This window comes from Passer domesticus, chromosome 12 (genome assembly GCF_036417665.1).
Source record: "Passer domesticus isolate bPasDom1 chromosome 12, bPasDom1.hap1, whole genome shotgun sequence".
Classification (NCBI taxonomy): Eukaryota; Metazoa; Chordata; class Aves; order Passeriformes; family Passeridae; genus Passer; species Passer domesticus.
In genome coordinates, this window is record NC_087485.1 from 10385163 (window position 1) to 10403036 (window position 17874).

The window sequence follows — 17874 nt, forward strand, 5'->3', positions numbered from 1 at the left end:
CACAGATGTCATAAATAATGCCCATATAAACCCATGCTAATTTATTTAATATGAAACTCCAACACAAATTACTTAGCAGTGAAATTGCACCTCCTCTTATTGTGTATGTGAAATAAAGGCGAACAGATGTGCTCTTCCAGACCAAGCTATTGCTACAATTAAACCAACAGTCATTTTACAAACCAGCGAGCTATTTCATGTGCCTCTACAGTGCTAATCATCTTTTCTGCACCAGCCCAGCCCAACAGAACAGCGAGTTATTTATAGAGTTATCTATCTTGCACTTTGCAGATGATGCCTAACATTATGACAACAGTGAAAAGGTCTCCGTACCTGCCTACCTAAAACAAGTTTCTGTAAAGTAATGAATAGAGACAGCTTGGGGACTATCCACCTGCACTGCCTGCCTTTTACTGCCTGCAAAGTGAAACCACAAGGGACTGGCAGAAGGTACTTGTCTGACAGGGCCAGGACAGCCTTTCTCCTCAGTGACAGCCTGGGCCTCGCCTCTTAAACCTGACCCACCATAATTCCTTCACAATGCAGCAGCGAGGCAGCTGACAGTAGCAGCTGCACCTCCTAAGCGAGATGGATGGAATTTTCATAACTAGTTCCCCAAGTTACATTTTACCTTCAAGATAATTTATGAGCTGCTGTGGAGCCTTGAAGAGACAATATGCTTGCCATAAAATTAACTGTAACAGTCTTGTAGGTTATAATTAACACTGGGAGGGTAGCACCAACTGGATGAAACACATGGCATAATTGATGGTGAAACTGGAAATTAAGGAAGCTAACAATATCATTACTGTGCACATCACTTTAGTGAAACCTATGCTTTCCAGGGGTTAATTACAATCCCCTTCCAACGTACACACTCTGACGGGGAGTGGATGAGTGTCACAGCTAGGAGGAGGCAGGTTTGCTGGCAAGGCCACCTTGCACCTGGACTGATGTATATATTGTTTTTTTTGCCTGGAAGAGATATACATGTCAAAGCAGCAGCACCAGCACCTGAACATCTGGCAGCAGGCACACTGCAGCTCAGAGATAGATGATTGCTCAAGCCTCATAGAATATTTCATTTTCACTGCAGCCAGAAGACTTAATGGCAAAGAAAAAAAAATCCTCTGTGAGATTTCACTTAATGACACACATTATTAATTTAAATGACTTGAGCAAAGAAAAACATTTTAACTTTATATTGCTGTAACTTAGAAGCAAATTAAGATTTTTTTTTTAATCAGTGTATTATCATTTTGGCTTATTACATTAGTCTTTAGAAACATGCAGAGCCATTTTTTAGAATCTCACCTTTCAAGGGAATACTGAACTGAAGATGCAAAGCTAGTGAGCTAGTTAATCAGAAATAATATTATAAACTGCTGCCATCTTTGGGAAGGTGAACATGCAATTCATGTACCTGTATCCAAGACTACTCTCTAGCCAAGGCTTAAAGAATCATTAATGAAATACATTTTTTTTGAATCCTTCAAATTATTTCAATGAAACTTTTTTTTTGTCCCTGGACAACATACGTGAAAACGTACAGATAAATGATGCAACAGTGTCACCTACAGGCAAGCAAAACAGTCTAAAACCTCCTCCAATATTGCACCCTCTTGCCTCTCAAACTTTCTCCTCCCCTGCTTTCCCCTCCTCCAACCTTCCCCTCAATCCCTAATAACACACACCTGGATTTGGGGATTATCCATATCTCCAAGTAGAAAAAGAAGGGCAAATACCTCAAGTGCTTTCAGGATGGTCTAATATAAAATACTTAGATCTTTATGCAGTACACTGTGCCTTACAATAAACATGCTGTGCAGCCAGCAAGTCACCTGCACTGGAGTGGGGACTTGGATTGCTTCACCTCTCCTGAGCACTTGCTCAAATTCATGTTAACAAGCTGGTCAAAAATAATTCTGATAAAAATATTCTTTATATCTCAGGAAGATCAAATGCTGGCAGTATTAAATATGAGAAAATAAAAATGAGAAAATGTTGACTTGCCTAAAAACAACTGGCAAAAAATTTAACAGTATTGTCCAAACTTGTACAAAAAACATGCTCCAGCATCATTTGGCACTAAATCTAACTCCAGCATATCGTGGGCATAATTGATGAATCCATTCAGCTTACCCTTGCAGAAAAAGGAGAACACAGTCTTATTGGTAGCTCTTAGAATTCTCAGAACTCTCATTTTCCAAAAGAATACTCTTTTCTCCTAGTATTACTGCCCTCACTTGAACACTCAATAGACTTTTCTTGGCTTCTCCCACAAACTGCATTTTGAGACCCTGTTTCTCAATCTTTTTGATACTGTTTAAGATTCCCTTTTATTTGTTTCAATTATTGTTTCAATTTTTGTTTCAATTATATGTCATATATCTGCATATCTCTGAAAGAGTTCTCAGTTGGCCAAGTTACTCAAGTAAGTTGCATAAAGTTATAATAGGATTTTCTTCTATTATTATTAGTAATATATATTATTATATGCTCTAAGCACTATTCCCATTTGAGGCTGTTGTCGTCATTTATCAAAATAAAATGTTCTCAAATATCAGAACAATTTATGTTCTGTAACAGGTCCCCAAGTTCGCTGTTTTTACAGAAACTCTTAAGCTTAAGAAATGCCAAGTTCCCTTTTTAGCTATATTAAAACATCAGCATATTTCATAATTTAATAATTCCACAGCAATGATACATTAAGTATTGAAAATTCATATAAAAGAAATGGAACAAATAATAGTAGCCAAATCAAACTCTTCAAATGCCCAAAAGATCTCATTAGCAGTGAAAATAAGCAGGTAAATCAAATCCTGTTCTCCGGTTCATCTTAGTTTCTCAGATTAGTTATACATCTCCAAGCCATTCCTTGACCTCCTTGTGCACTTCCCTCTCACCGATCCTGTTAAGATTGCCCAGGAATTCACCCTCTGTCCCAGCACATATCTGCATGTGCTCCCATAACTTTAATGCAAGCAAACTGCAGAGCAATGCAACAGCCGGATCCTCATTTTCACCCACAGCGTTCCAGGGCATTCACTGGCTCACCACCACCACAGCCAGGACTGCTCACAGCACTGACAGCACCTTGCTCAGTTGCAACATTCATTTAATTTTTGGCTGCTCCAGAAGTGCCAGCAAGGGTACCAATTAGTGTCAGAGTAGCAGTTGCTGTATGTGATACACACACCTGCCCACCAGGGCTGGAGAACCCATGCATTTTACATAGGCCATCAAACACAGACACCCAGTGGGAATCCTCTTTGGCACTACCTACCTGAACCACATTTAAACTGCTGACCTGAAAACAAAAGGCTTTGTATTTCACTGCCAATCTCTGGAGCCATCAAGTTCTGTATAGGTGGAAAAACTTTATTAACACAAGGCTGACAGCCTTTAAGACTTAAGTCATGGACTTACATAAGCATCTGCTCACTTACACTCGTGGTGTGACATGACCAGCACCATTTGGCTGGGTAAACCATTGAAGTTACCCTCTGTTTTGTCACCACTGGTAATGTATACAGATTATTTTACACACCTCCAAATTAAATATTTAATTCAGCATTATGACAGACAAAGCTGTGACAATAATAGTACTAAAAATCATTAAAGTCCTGTTTCTATTTTTTTACAGAAAAGAGAATTCTGTCTTCAGACTCTTTTAATTTTAAATGCCTAGTTTTAGACATAGTTTTGAGTTCACAGTAAGTTTGCCAGTAGTTTAATGGATGTTACATACCATGACATTAGCACATTTTGCTGAAGGCAAAGGGAGGAATAAATGGATACTGCAGAAGAAATAGAACTCAGTGTAAGTAAAATAAATCTATGATAATTTTTCATTCACTGGACCACTCACACCTTATCCCTAGTTTGTAACACCAGGTCTTTATCTCATATGGGCAGCTAGAGAGCACAGTAAAACACACTGAACTCTCCCAGCCTCTCTCCTTTTCCACTGCCTCTGGTAGACACCATTCTCTCCTACAGAAAGGATGACAGCAGATGCTAATGCTACTTTGTGGTTCAGCTGTCTGAGGATGTGGCTAACACTTGGTCTCCACAGATTATAAATTTGTCACCTCTGTGATCTAGTCAATCTCCAGTACCCTGCAGCCTGGAAATGCAATAATCTCCATTTCCAGCATTCAGGTCTCCCAAAGGTAGTGAACAAATCATTGTCAAGCCACTGGAAAAACAACACTATCTATCTTTCTTGTACTGCAATTATGAAAGCTTACATAAATAAGGAAATGTCACCCATGCTGACTTTAAAAGCCTGTCCAAGTAAAACCAAACATAAAAATCGTAAATAACTGAATAATCTCTGATAGAGTGGGAAAATTCTTTATCACATTTTTTGGAAGCTTTAATTGCACTATAAATAAGGACTAAATTTGTGTAATTTTCCAGTTTTGGAACTGCCATTGAATTATTTCAAAAACTCATCTAGCACAAGAAGAAAAAAAATCATTAAATCAAAAAAGAAAAATATCAAAGCAGTTTCATTTGGTAGTTACTCAGGTATAAGATGATGCATCTGTCTATGGATTTCAGAAGTGAACCATTAAAATTAAACTAAAATTTAATTTTAGAGTAAACAATCCCTATGAAGTGCCTTAATGACAGAGTCTAACACAAAGACAGAGCTGAAGTTCTGTAACTTTTCTTAGCCTGCCCTATAATACCATTTGGTTTAGGCTGCTGCACCACGTAACTTTTTTTGCACCATATGTCTGTGTATACAGTGACATCACAAGGTAAGGGGCAGGATTTTCTCCAAATAGCCACAGCTTGTAAACACATAGTCTTTCCAAGGGTAAGGGGTCAAGACAGTTTCAAAGGAACAGCTAAACAGCAGCATTTAATCAAGCTGCATTTCCATTGTTCTGAAGAGTACTTGTACCTATTGATCCCAAGCTTGGCTGCTTCAAAGACTCCTCCATACAAGGAACACAGGTGAAAGACAGAGGCAGAAAACAGGAAGGGTCACGAGGAGCAAAAGAAACCTGGCAATAAGCAACTGGAGAAAAGTCAAAGGTCAATCAAGGCAGATGATGTCTAAGCATAACTACAGCAGGAGACCTGACAACTTCATCCACGTTGCAGTGTTTTCTCCATTCATTTGAAAGCTGCAAGGTTGGTTTTCAGTCTGTCTCAAAGCATCCTCTTGATTAACATACAGTATTCAGGATTACTCAGCCACAATTTACATTTTGCATACTGTCTAAATATATTTATGTTCTGAAAACCTGGTTTAAGCTTACACGCTGGTGCTGAACAGTTTCATTTTCTTCTTTTAAGGAGTATTCACGCACATACATCAAAAGTATCCATGTCAAAGAATCCAAATATAATTTTCTCTTTTTCTCCCTGTGATTTCCAAAATGGTGAATCAAAATTTTGGAGTATGCTCATTGCTGACTTACTGAGACCCATTGTCTAGAGAGGACAACTGTTACCAGAAAACACACTGGTGAGCATATAGCTGTATATACTGAGGTCCTTACTAATGTAAGAACTGTAGATACTGGATTCCACAACATGGGAAAACAAAAAAATCTGTCATTCTCATTGAGATTCTCATGTCTGTTACACAAAACAACAAGTCTTAAACAACACAAATACTTCCCCCCACTCTCTGACACACTTTGACACCTCTGTAGTTTGTAAAATCTTGGGAACTGGTGCAGCTCCTAACGTAGTATTTTGTGAAGAGTTCACATTATTTCATATACTTATCATCCAGCCAGGTCTGTGGGAGTTAAAAAAAATTCCATATTTTTCAACCAGTCTTTGAACTGGTATTATCCCATTTTATTTGAAAAACAGCATTCATGAGTTCCTGAAAATGGACAAAGCCTGTGACACAAAAGAAAAAAAGACCCGATTTTCCCAAAGCTCATGTTTACTTCTTAAACTACAGAGGAAACACAGTCCTTCTTTACATCAACACCACCTTCTACTGAAGCTAAAAAGAGTAAAATCTACCTCAATTACTCCTTAATTATGATCTAAAATTCCAAGGTATAAGGAGGTTAGGCATAAGAAGAAAAAATGAACTTTTTCTTCAAAACAGAAAATAAAATAGATAAAATCTTCCACTTTGCATCTTATTTAACATGCACAATATTTTAGGCTTCCACTCTAAGATTCTTCATTTTTCTTATTATAGAATTGAAGAGTGTCATCCAGATTAGGACTCAATTTCCTCACTAGGTCCCTATAATTTACATTCCTATATAAAAATTGACATAAAAATCCAGATTTCACTGTTGAGAGCTAAGACTACTTCTGTAGAATAAGTGTTCATTGTAACTAGAAAAAAAATACATACCTTTAAATTGTTATATAAAACTGTGAGATCTAAGAAGGGGTTTGACAAAGGCAAAAAATGCTGAGGAATTATAGCTCACATCTGACTTGAAACCTGAAACTAACATGATTTGTCACAAGTAAGAGGTTCTTTTTCCACTGCCATGCAAAATGCAAGAATATAAAAATTCTAGAAATACAGTGGCCCAGTCTACAAAATATTATGGGTTACAGAGTGACCCCATAAAAAGAGATTTTTTTTTACTGTGTTATTTTAATGATGCAAGGTTATAAGTTATTGATTTTTATGAGATATAATCAATTAACACTTTTCTGTTGTTTATCTCATGAAGCAGAAGAATTTTGTGATTACTTTGGTACAGATTATTTATTCACTATGTCCATTTCTCATTAGATGATTATTTAGAGAGAAGTTAAGGTTTCAGAATTTGGATAAGTAGCACAACTATGAAAATCCAACAATCATAAATAATTCTATCAAAATTTCCACTTCATTATGTCTGTCTCAAACTTTACATTTTCCAGTATCTGGCTGAATTTCTCCTAAGAGAAATGGCACAATTTCACTGAGGGAAATAGCAAAATGGACATCAGAGTTTGTGTAATAATAAAACTATTTTGGACTAATTTTTCCACTTGGAAACTCCATACTTTAGCAAAGGTTTAACTAACCATATTTTTTTCCTAGCAGTCAATATTTTCAATGCAGTTAAACACTACCCTTTAAATTAATCTCTTGTTGATTTATTGAAGACAAATTAGTTTGGTAGTAAATGTACGTCTATGAAAAATACAACAAAAACCTACTACCAATTAAGTGCAGTATGTCATACAAGCAGTAAAGACAATGCTAGCCTAACATGATACAAGTTCTATTAGGAGAAATAAGAGCTACAATTTTATTTAACTGTAGCTCAGCTCTCTCAGGCACTTCCTGATCAGGAAAAGTGCAACATTCTCTCTTGAAATTCAAGTACTTTTGTCTTTTTCCCCTGTTTCTTTGTGATATAAGAACTTTTCTGGTTCCAGTTAAAAAGTAAAAAAAAAAAAAAAGTCAATAACATCATCAACAGGGAAAAATATTAAAGCCTTTTTAAAAAATGAATCAGGTGCAGATATTGAACTGTACTTTCTCATCCTTTGTCTCACTTTTCAAATGATAATTTCTTCCACAGTCACCATTAAATCTTGATCTATTCCAGCTCTCTGTATGGGTCATTGATTCTAGATGTACCATGGTTATTTTTAAATGTTTCCCTTTCGTAGAGAAAAAGAGGGCTGTCTAGAGCCAGATGGGTAACTTCACACTTCATTTATCAAACCCAATGCATTAGACTCCACCCTCTCTTTCCCACTATTGCTGTTAAATTTCCATATAATTTGGTAACAATTTTCATTATCATACAGTGACCCTAAAAAGTCTATCCAGGTTTGCACGGTTAGTCCAAAATTCACAGCTGTTCCCTTCACCCTCTGTTTATTACAGTAGAATCTGAGGTTCCCCTCACTTTATAAGCTGAGCAGTGACCTTCTGTAAGCAGAGGTCAAGAAGGGGTCAGTTCAAAGGGCTAGAGCAGCTCTTTAACAGCTATAACAACCTGTCCATCAGGCACTATCACGCAGTATAAACAAATCTGGGGCTCTGGAAACTCTGGACCATTTCTGTTAACACTCAGGGGACATTCATTGAGTCCTACCTGAAGTACTTTGGATCACTACCACTCAGAGAACAACTTGAATCCCTGGAAGACCTACTCAGATACTTAAGATACTGATGACATCTTTGCATCACAAGTCTATGAAATGGTGAGTGCAACACTAAGCACATTGTCGTGAGTTTTGGGCTGTGAAGCTGAAATAAAATCTTAAAGAGTCATTTCAGCTCATTAATATGCAGAAACACTGGTACAACTTAAAGTAAATAACAGAAGAATATGCTTTAACTGAGTAGCTACATACCAGAAGAGTTCATATGCCTTTCTCTGGGAAAGGATAAATTTCCAAAAGTTCAGTCAGTTTGTGTTACCAGGTTTTTGGTTGTTTTTGTTTTATTTCAGGTGTAAATGACACAAATAAAACACAAGCAAGAACAGAATGACTACATACCTCTACAAAGACCAAGTGCAGAGTGAAGTTTTCTGCCAGCTGCCCTCCCTTCATTGACCTAAATTTCTTGAAGTTGTACTGTTCATAATCTGCTCTCTAATGCACAATGTAAGGTAATTAGAGTCATCTGTATTTAACTTCCACAGGAAAAAAATTCTATTATCTAATCTAGCTGATCCCCTGATAGCCTGTTGAAAGTAAAGTACTGTAACCTATTGCCTGCCCTTTGACAAGTGCTAATTATTTCCTGTCCAAGCACATTTTTCTCATGTAATTCCAAAGTACACAATAGACTGATCTCTAAAACATGGGCAGCCCTGCTCGTACCACGGTGGACGTTTTATAACTTTCAGCACCGTGTGCTCCATGGCTGCCACAGCCAGTGTTTCATTCCAGACACCGAGCTGAGGCTTTGATGGAGCCAAGTGAGGTGTATGGTAACAGCCTCTTTATGCAGATCATATGGATGAGACTCCCAGATAGGTCACTGGGATGGGAAACATCAAATAGAAAGAAAAAGGATTATGGATATTTAATACTCAAAGGACACTTTCTTTCAGAACTTTCAATGCACAATGCTCTTGATATTTTCTTTCAGGTGTTTAGTTTTAAGAAGGCCTGCACTTCATCTGCTTGTGCCTCTGCCACCCCCAAGAGGTGCAGCTTTGCTGTGTCAGAGGCTGCAGCCCTGGCCCCAGCCCCAGAGCTCCCTGTGAGCAGCAAGTGGGGCCAGGCACACTGAAAGCCACAGCACTCCTAAATCACTCATTACTGCCATGACTGCTGGTGACTTTGTCTATTAGGAAATAACTGTTAGACAAAATAAACTCTAAAAAGTGTTCCACTCATTAGAAGCTTTCTATTGTGTTTCATAATGAAGATGCACATGTCCCACAGAAAAACTTTAAGTGATTTCCTGTGTTTCCAACACAGCTAAAACATTTGCATTATTTAGTAAGCATGGTGATGGAAGACAAAAAACCAAAGAAACACCCCCCCCTGCATAAAAAAACAAAACAAACAAAAAAACTACCAAATAACCCAACCAGCTGAAAAAAAAATTTTAAAAAACCCAACAAAGCCACCATAAAAATCCTTTAAATTGTTCAAGAAGAAAAAATTAAATCCCACAGAATAATACGGAAAATATTTTAGAGCCAGCTTACTCTGAAACCTTAAATGAGTAGCATACAAGCAAACATTCCATACTCACTGGAATGCAAACTTATTAAGTACAACCTGTAATTTGTAAAATAATTATGTGTAATTATGTTCAATTTTTATCTAAAGTTTCTAAAATGTTTCAGTTTCATTTGCTGTAATTATGTGAAGCAGAAAAGATACCCAAGTGTCAGACCCAAAATCTACAGATATATTTTAAAAGCAAACTCAGAGTCTTCAGGAACTACACCAGCAAGATACAAGAGATGTACTTTTAGTTAGTGCAGGTAAAAAAATCATGCCAGTTAAACGACAAATTTAAATAACAAAAATCTGATTTAAAAATACTTTTGACTAAAAGCTGTATTTAATTGTAAGTAGGGAAGATAGCTGTATATTTGGCAGAAAAACTTCATAGACTGCTAGATATTTTATATACATATAAAATAAGAAAATAATAGATTACAACATTAGTATAAACCTATAGCTTTTAGACATTGGTGTGAAAAAAGGTGACATCAACTCACTTAGCAGGCTAGGAGAAGAACAAGGTAGAACATGATAGAAATCCTCTTTCATTGACCTCTTTCTGAACAAACTAAAAGTACAGCATATCTGGTGCTTCTGAAATATAGTCAGCATTCAGCTGACTATATTCCAGCAACACAAACCCTTCCAAACACAAACAATTTTTAAACATGTTGATGGCACCTGCTGATCCATAGCAGTGAGCTCTCTTTAAGAACTTGGGTACAATAAAACAGCCCCACATCATGAGCTCCAGCAGTTCACACACGTGTCCCCATCTCACCCAACACCATCCAGTTAACTCCAGTAGGACATCACAGGGAAATGGGAGGAGCATGAGCCAAGAGGTGCAGTTTTAGCAGAGCATTCCAGCAAAAAGCATGGCTCATACTGGCAGCAATAGGTGGAAAACCGAGGGCATTTTAGGTGGCACTACTGCTCAGGTCTGAGTGCTGCCTACCAAGCTGTTATCAGTAGCCTGTATTATGTGAGAGCAGTCTACCCACAGAAACATGGACTATCCCATTCAAGGAATTACTGTCTGAACAGTGAAAATTTTAAATTTTTTTTTAAAGTCACTTTTCCCCACTCAAGGGGATTTATAGGAGTACTTCTCACCTTGCTGTCCATTCTTTACGCAGCTTTTGTCTCTCCTTAAGAAGGAGCAGGAAGGAGCTGATGGTCTCATTCCTTTGTTCCTCAATTTGTTGCTCTTTTCTAACCTCAGAGAGGACCAGACTTGTCTTAAAGGGAGGAAACACATAAAAATTATAATCTAGAAATAGGAAACAATGTGTAAAATTAATAAAAAGCCCATAAGCAAATAAGGACAGTAAATCAATAGCTTTTTTTATTACAGTTCCACTGCTGACAAATCAATAGAGTAAATGATGGTTAGAAATGGCTACCATATATTTGGTATTTAATCAATATACATGGCACATAAGGTAAACCTTAAAATCTCATTGCCTTAAGTATCACACTAAGACACAGTGCATTCTAGCCCACATTTTCTTGAGGCATAGTTATTTTCTAAATATTATCTTGTATCAAATAATATCAGAAGTATTTTCCTCAATGCAGCATTTGTTTGGGGGACTTCACCCTCCCTTTTGCTCTTGATAAAGCTGTTGAAGAAAATACCTGTTTGTACTGAATCTGCTGAATAGAATTTCTGCTGATGTCCACATGCTCTCTTTATTGTTAAATATTTCAAATAAACAAGTAATAAAGTCTTTTCACATGTGGAATAAATTAAAAACTGCTCCAAAATATACATATACATATATACATATATACATGCAATGGATTTAAATAATCTGTGAAGCAGGATGACACTCAGTCTCTGCAGATCAAGTGTTACTGGCCTTCCCAAACATTGTGCTGACAGTTAATGTTGATCTAAGAGAACTGGGGATGTTCTTATCACCCTCTATCCTCCTACCAAGCTAACTCCAGCTCCCTCGCTCCATCTTTTCCTACTCACTCCTGCACCATTTTTTCCTCTTCTTTCCCTTCACTTCCCCATGTCTGCCAAGCTGGGAAGGACATGGTTGATGCTCAGCTACCAACCAGTCCTATATATCCACCAGTACCTATGTGCTCCTCCCTGTGCAGAAGTGTCTCCATGGCAGAGACTGAGAGTCTTTTCCTTAAGTGAAGATATTATATTGCCTTCTTCACCTTAATCAGCCTCCAACAGACGTGGAATTATTTTTTATATTCTACCCTCCAGTCACATGTTCTGCAAATGTATCAAAGCATCTGAATGTTTTTGGGAAGGATGACAGAACAGATGGAATTCTTGCACAAACCTGTTTTCTTTTCACAGAAAAGAAGGCAAAAAACCCCATATTTCTGACCTGGGAAGTTGTGCATGTGAGTTTAAAAAACAACTCAACATAACCAAGAGCTGTAATTCCTATTCCCAGCATAATCTGCCTCATTGGAACAATGTGACAAAACACATCTAATTTTGCCTCCTCCTCAATATCACATACACATTACCTTCTGTCCTGCCCAACTAAAATTCCTCTGGGAATTCTGTGAGAGAAATTATTGTTATTATCTTCAGTATGTGAAAACAGAGAGACCTATCCTCATTCTGATAGTTTTTTTTTTCCCGCACAAAAAAAGAAATGATAACATGCAGATAATACATTTCTTAAGCTATCTAAAGTAGGAGTAGCATTGTTACTGCTATGGTCATTCCAAGAGAGAAGCTTGACAGGGTTCACAGAGACAGAAAATAAGTTTATTGCACTAGCATCAAAAAGCATCTTTCTCCCCACCTCCCAGCTCTATCAGTTGGCCTACCAAAAGGCATTACCCCATCATACGGGACTTAAACATCAAAAAGAACATTTTCTTGTAAAAACCCCAAATGTTCAAAACTCTGTCTGTACAGATCACATTCTTGACCCTGCTTTGACATTACAAAGCAAACAAAAAGCCAGAGAGCATTTTCAGATAAGGATTCCATGACATGGGTTTCCCTTGCACTGACCTACAACATCTTTTCCACAAGCTCCAATATCCGCCAACCTCAGCAATCCTGACCTTAGAGCCTCATTTCCAGCAGCTGCACAGTTTGAAGCAGGATTGATAGAGGACTTCAGCAAGTGAAACACATGAGCTGATGTACATTCTTTAATGGTGAAAATTAACTCTCCTTGTCATTCACAATAAATACACCTACTAAGGGTTTAACTTTTTTATTTATCATGTACAAGACTTGACAGAGCAGTACAACCAGAGTTTACCTCTGTATTATAGGATGATCAGATTGCAGCCATACAGCTAGGCCACAGTCCACCAAGATTTCCCTTTCAGAATGTTTGGATGGCCATTATATTCACAGAGGGACAGGAAAATCCACTGGTGATGGTGAGATTCTCCCCCAGATCAGGAAAGTCCCAAGTTTAATGATGCCATGCCTCACAAAGCTCAAAGTACAGTTATGATCTGCAATAAATATCAAAATCTCCTAAATAAATGATTCGGAAAGTGCAGAGCATGGAAAACTGTGACTTGCTACAGAATTTTCAGTTAAAATCTGGTGAAAATGTGATGTCAATAGAGTATTATCAATCAGAGATGGGTGATCACTTCTCCAAGTATTCATAATCACACTGTATGTGATATGGTATGAATTCTGTTGACCTGGTCAAATTGCAAGTTTGGTCCTGAGTTTCGTTAAGAAAAGTCCCCTCCATCTACAGAAACATCATAATTCCGGAAACTGAACATAATTTATTTTTTACTGAGAATATAATTATATTGCTCCAGCCTTCTGTTAACACCTTTCATTTATGTGGTGATGTACATGGCTCAAGTCAAATGCATAGTTTGACACTGACATCATAAACGCTTCTTTATTGAGCCCTGTGAGTACAGTCACAGCTACCTGGAGGGTGAAATAGTATTATTAAGCAACATACAACAACAATACATAGCAATTTAACTGATTTACTTGTTTTCTAACAGTGCTGAAAGGGCAGTAAGGTCACCTGGAATGCCAGTGCAGGGCTTGATGGGTAGCTTTTATAGAGGCATTTCTTAATAACTTGCTATTCTTATAATAGCAATAAAAGTCTCGAATTGTAACAAATAAAGTAGCATTCTGGGTGAAATAATATTATAAAGTATGTTCCTTTGAAAGTTGTCTTTTCCATGTAACTTGGTTTTGGATTTATTTTTAACAAGGGGATTTGATATATTCTTCGACTGATAAAGGTCAAGGGTTCAAGAAACTCGGTCAAAGATGTTATCAGCTGGGAAAGCCATTTCCTCACATCAACACTGATAAAAACCCATCAGAAACCTGGCTGATACAACCCCTGCTCCAAAGAGCAGGAATGACCTTCTTTTGAACATCACTATAGTTGCACATCCCATCAAAGAAAATCTGATCTTGTGTCTCAATTCTTTTAATGACAGATAATTGCCTCAGAGCCCCCTCTGCCCAATGCTGAGTGAAGCCTTCACAATTCTGAACTGGACTCAGCACTGACTCAGGGGTTTTCAGCACACTTGGGACTGCAGGACAGTAGAATAAATAAACAATGCAACCAGCCCTACAGCCTGTCTTATCTCATCCTTGTGTTCACAGAGATTCTTGAAGGTGGTAATGTTTACAAACTGGTGAAATTTTCTTTCTTCTGCTTCCTGAGCTGTCAAAAAACATATCCTGGACAACCTAAGCAAGGAGATTACACAAATTGCTTATCACTTGTGGGAAGCAAGTCCTGTCTCATTGGCCAGCATACCTCTTTAATAAGCAGTACTGCTAGTATTTTCACTAAATCTTACCCAATTCTCCTTACAGATCTATACATGTATTTAGGGTTTTCCTTGTAAAACCCAAACGGCAAAACTCTTAAAAACACACAATTCACCTCTCAAAAGGCCTAAAGCTATGTATACACACACACACACACGTGTATATGTACACATATATCAGGAGCAAATCCAGCCTTTTACATTAGTATAGTATTTAGGAAACTCTACTCTTTGCCTTCCTCCTGGTACAGCAGCAGAACTAAATTCAGGCATATCAGGCAAGAGCCACCAGAGCATCTTCTGTCACTATGTAAGAAAGGAAGGTTCTAAGATCAGATCTCAAGAGACCAACACCCTATTTCTCTCATTATCACCAACAAAATGTATCAGTGACACAGGACTGAATAGAAGCTGTTATAATGAAGTCTTTCTATTCACCCAGGATATACACACAAAATTAGAAACATAACAAAGCCAATCTAGGTATTGTAACAGGTTTACAATATTTTTCCTTAGATATGCAGCAGAAGAAACTCTGCTTTAACATCCATAGGCCACTACCCTGCTGAACTGTGTGTCCTGGGTGAGTATCACAACATGCCTACAGACAAGCAAGAAAAAACAACATCTAAACACTCCAAACCCCACACTGGCACATTTTCAATTTTATAAAGCTAGACTTTTTTCCTTCCTTCAATACAGACCTCATGAGGAGTCAGACAAAAGGTTAGAAACACTGTATAACTGGAGACATGAAGCTTAGTGCTCTGTCAAACAAATTAGCCTTCAGTCTGAACTAAAGTGGCACTTGGGACACTTTGTGTCTTGGTCCTACTTTGTTGGGTCAACAAATCAGATTTTTCACTCAAAGTTAAGATTTCATTTACTCACCACCAGTTTAAATAGGATAAACTTCTAAATCTTTACCAATCAGTTCTACTTTAACATAGCAGTCATCTCTAAAAAAAAAATCAATAACTAATACAGAAAGGAAAAACAAAGTACAGAGTAAAATCCGTAAACAGGGCTAAAATGTTATTCTGTATTTTCCCTGTTATTTTTGTCATTTTATTTGCTTTCAGTGAAAGAAGTTTTCTGATGAAATTCTATGAAACTAGAATATGGTCCCTTTTAGAGGGGAGGGAAAAAGAACCTGAAGTCTATTAGGCCATGTTAATTTAACATGTTGTAACTCCTCCATGATAAAAAAGCTAGTAATTGATTACAAAACCCTGCTAATTTCTTCTTTATTTTTAAAATCTCTACTTAAAATATGAGCAAATGTGCCCATTTTCATTTATACAATGGAAACAGCCAGTATGGTTTAAGTTATCACCCGGTAATTTGGGCACATTAAACCCAATTCTCTGCCTTTTGTTTATTAATTCACTATGCCAGATATCACAGTTTCACTCAGCAACCCTCATGTTCTGGATGATATTGAAAAATGAGTCATGTTTGTCAAAGAAAGTTAAAAAAAAAAAGGTAAAGAGGAAAAAAGTGTTGTTTATAGAAGCCAGCTGCTCTGGCTTCGGCGCCAGCAGCTCTTCATCCTGCTATTTTACGCTCGCAACCCCCACTGCCCCCACTGGCACAGGTACAACTAAATGTTGACTTCAATGCTTCAGAGAGCACTCAACTGATTCTGTACATGATTAATTGCCAAAGACATGGCTGACCATATGGAACAGAGAAAGCATCAAGTAATTCATACTTCTGTATATGATCATTTGGCCCCTGTTGTTTTAATGTACAGGAAAGAGCTAGTATAGCACAGACCTGGTGTCTTGCCCTTGACAGCCCATTAAGAAATCTCAAAGCACCTAGTTGAAGTTATGCTGTTGGCTTTTCAATAGCAGCCTAATAAAACAGAAGCAAAGCTTTCCAACTAGTCTTAAATCTTTCACATACAGTACATTAACCACTGCTGCTACAACAACTGGTTTCTTATGATAGGAAATGGGATTTGATTTCTAGCCTCTGCATACTTACTGAAAGCCTTTTTCTGACCTTTGGAGGGTTTACAAAATCATTGTTCGTTTTTCCTGCCATTTTCCCAGTTTCTTGCCATGGTGATCCTAATAGATTTGTTTAAGGTTCAGTACACTCTACTCTTACTAGCTGTTATATGCAAACTGTGCAATGAAGGTAGGCTCATGGGAACTGAATGGAAAGAAATTATTATTAACTATTTTCTTTCTGAGATTCAGAGTAGTCACTGCAACATCTAAAACAATTTATTTTTAAGGAGCCTATAAAAGAAAACAAAAAATTCCTCAAAAGAAGCAATATACTAGCATGTGCTTTCTTTTATCGGACTTGAGACAAATCATCAAATTTCATTTGAGAAGGAAGGACAACTTATTTTAAAGCCGTAGTATTCTCAAGTATTTCTGACACAGACCTCAAGAAAAGAAAAAGGTGCAGACTTGGAATATATGTCAGTATCATTAACTGCTCTATATTAGTTTTATCTACTGTTAACATCTTTTCAGTCATATGCAGTCAAAGAAAAAACATTTAAATAATGTTTCCCTGTCAAAGCTCTTAATATGACAGTGCTAAAAAGTTAATCCCCATCCTCACAGATCTTTTGGCAGTTTTGACGTACGTTGGCAAGGATGCATTTGCTGGCACCTTCCAATAGAAAATATTTACATGGAGTTTTCTTGTCTGAGGATTTTCGATTTGAGTAAATGATCCTCATGATTTGAACGGTCTTATATGGGAAATTCTAATCATTGGACATTCATCAGTGGTAATTTCCCAGGCTGAGAATTCAGATAAGACTATTAATACTCCAACAAAACACAAGAATAATCTGCAAGTCAACATAAAACTCCCTAACTATTCTGGTTATTGATTGACAACTTTCAACATAACATCACGGGGTTTAAGACAAAAATTAAGTTTGTTTTTAAAAAAAAATATAATGAATATAGAGTTTTACAAAAGAAATTACATTTCTGTAGCATAAAAGGAATGGAAACTCAACTTGTTGGTGTGAAACCATCACCACAAAGATTATACATTCTCCCCTACCATTATATTCAAGGGTGCACATCAAAACTAAACATGTACATAACCCAATTATAGAGCAGAATGCTTAAAGTCAGACATATGCTTAAGCTCTATATACAAGTCGACATGCATTAAAATGTAGGCAGCCCTGCCTGGCTTTGAGGTATTCACTGCTGACAACAAAGGATGAATACCTGACTTGATAGATGAGTAGTTTGACCTAGAAAAACCTACAGCGAGTAGATCACTTCGACATTTCCAAAGAAACCGTAGGTTTTGTCTGCACTAGAAAGTTGTTCCATTTATCTATACCTGTGGAGTTAAAGCAGTACATTTTCTAGTTATATGAGTTTAAAAGTCATAAATTAAACTAGGTTGAGTTTATTTGGAAATAAGCATTACCTTTATGCCTATAAAAGAATATTTATG

General features: G+C 37.1%; 1 protein-coding gene across 14 annotated transcripts in view; it reads right to left on the bottom strand.

Annotated features, from left to right (window-relative positions):
* Nucleotides 1-17874, bottom strand: part of FTO (FTO alpha-ketoglutarate dependent dioxygenase) — a 223090-nt gene that overhangs the window by 113750 nt on the left and 91466 nt on the right. For 12 of the 14 annotated variants that reach the window (XM_064387218.1, XM_064387225.1, XM_064387224.1 and 9 more), the window contains one exon: nucleotides 10762-10886. The exons of 1 other annotated variant lie outside the window; for it this stretch is intronic. In XM_064387218.1, coding sequence (XP_064243288.1) covers nucleotides 10762-10886 — 125 coding nt within the window. Of the gene's footprint in view, nucleotides 1-10761; nucleotides 10887-12905; nucleotides 13108-17874 lie in introns of those variants that run through there. One more of the 14 variants, XR_010346940.1, reaches the window with a different exon arrangement.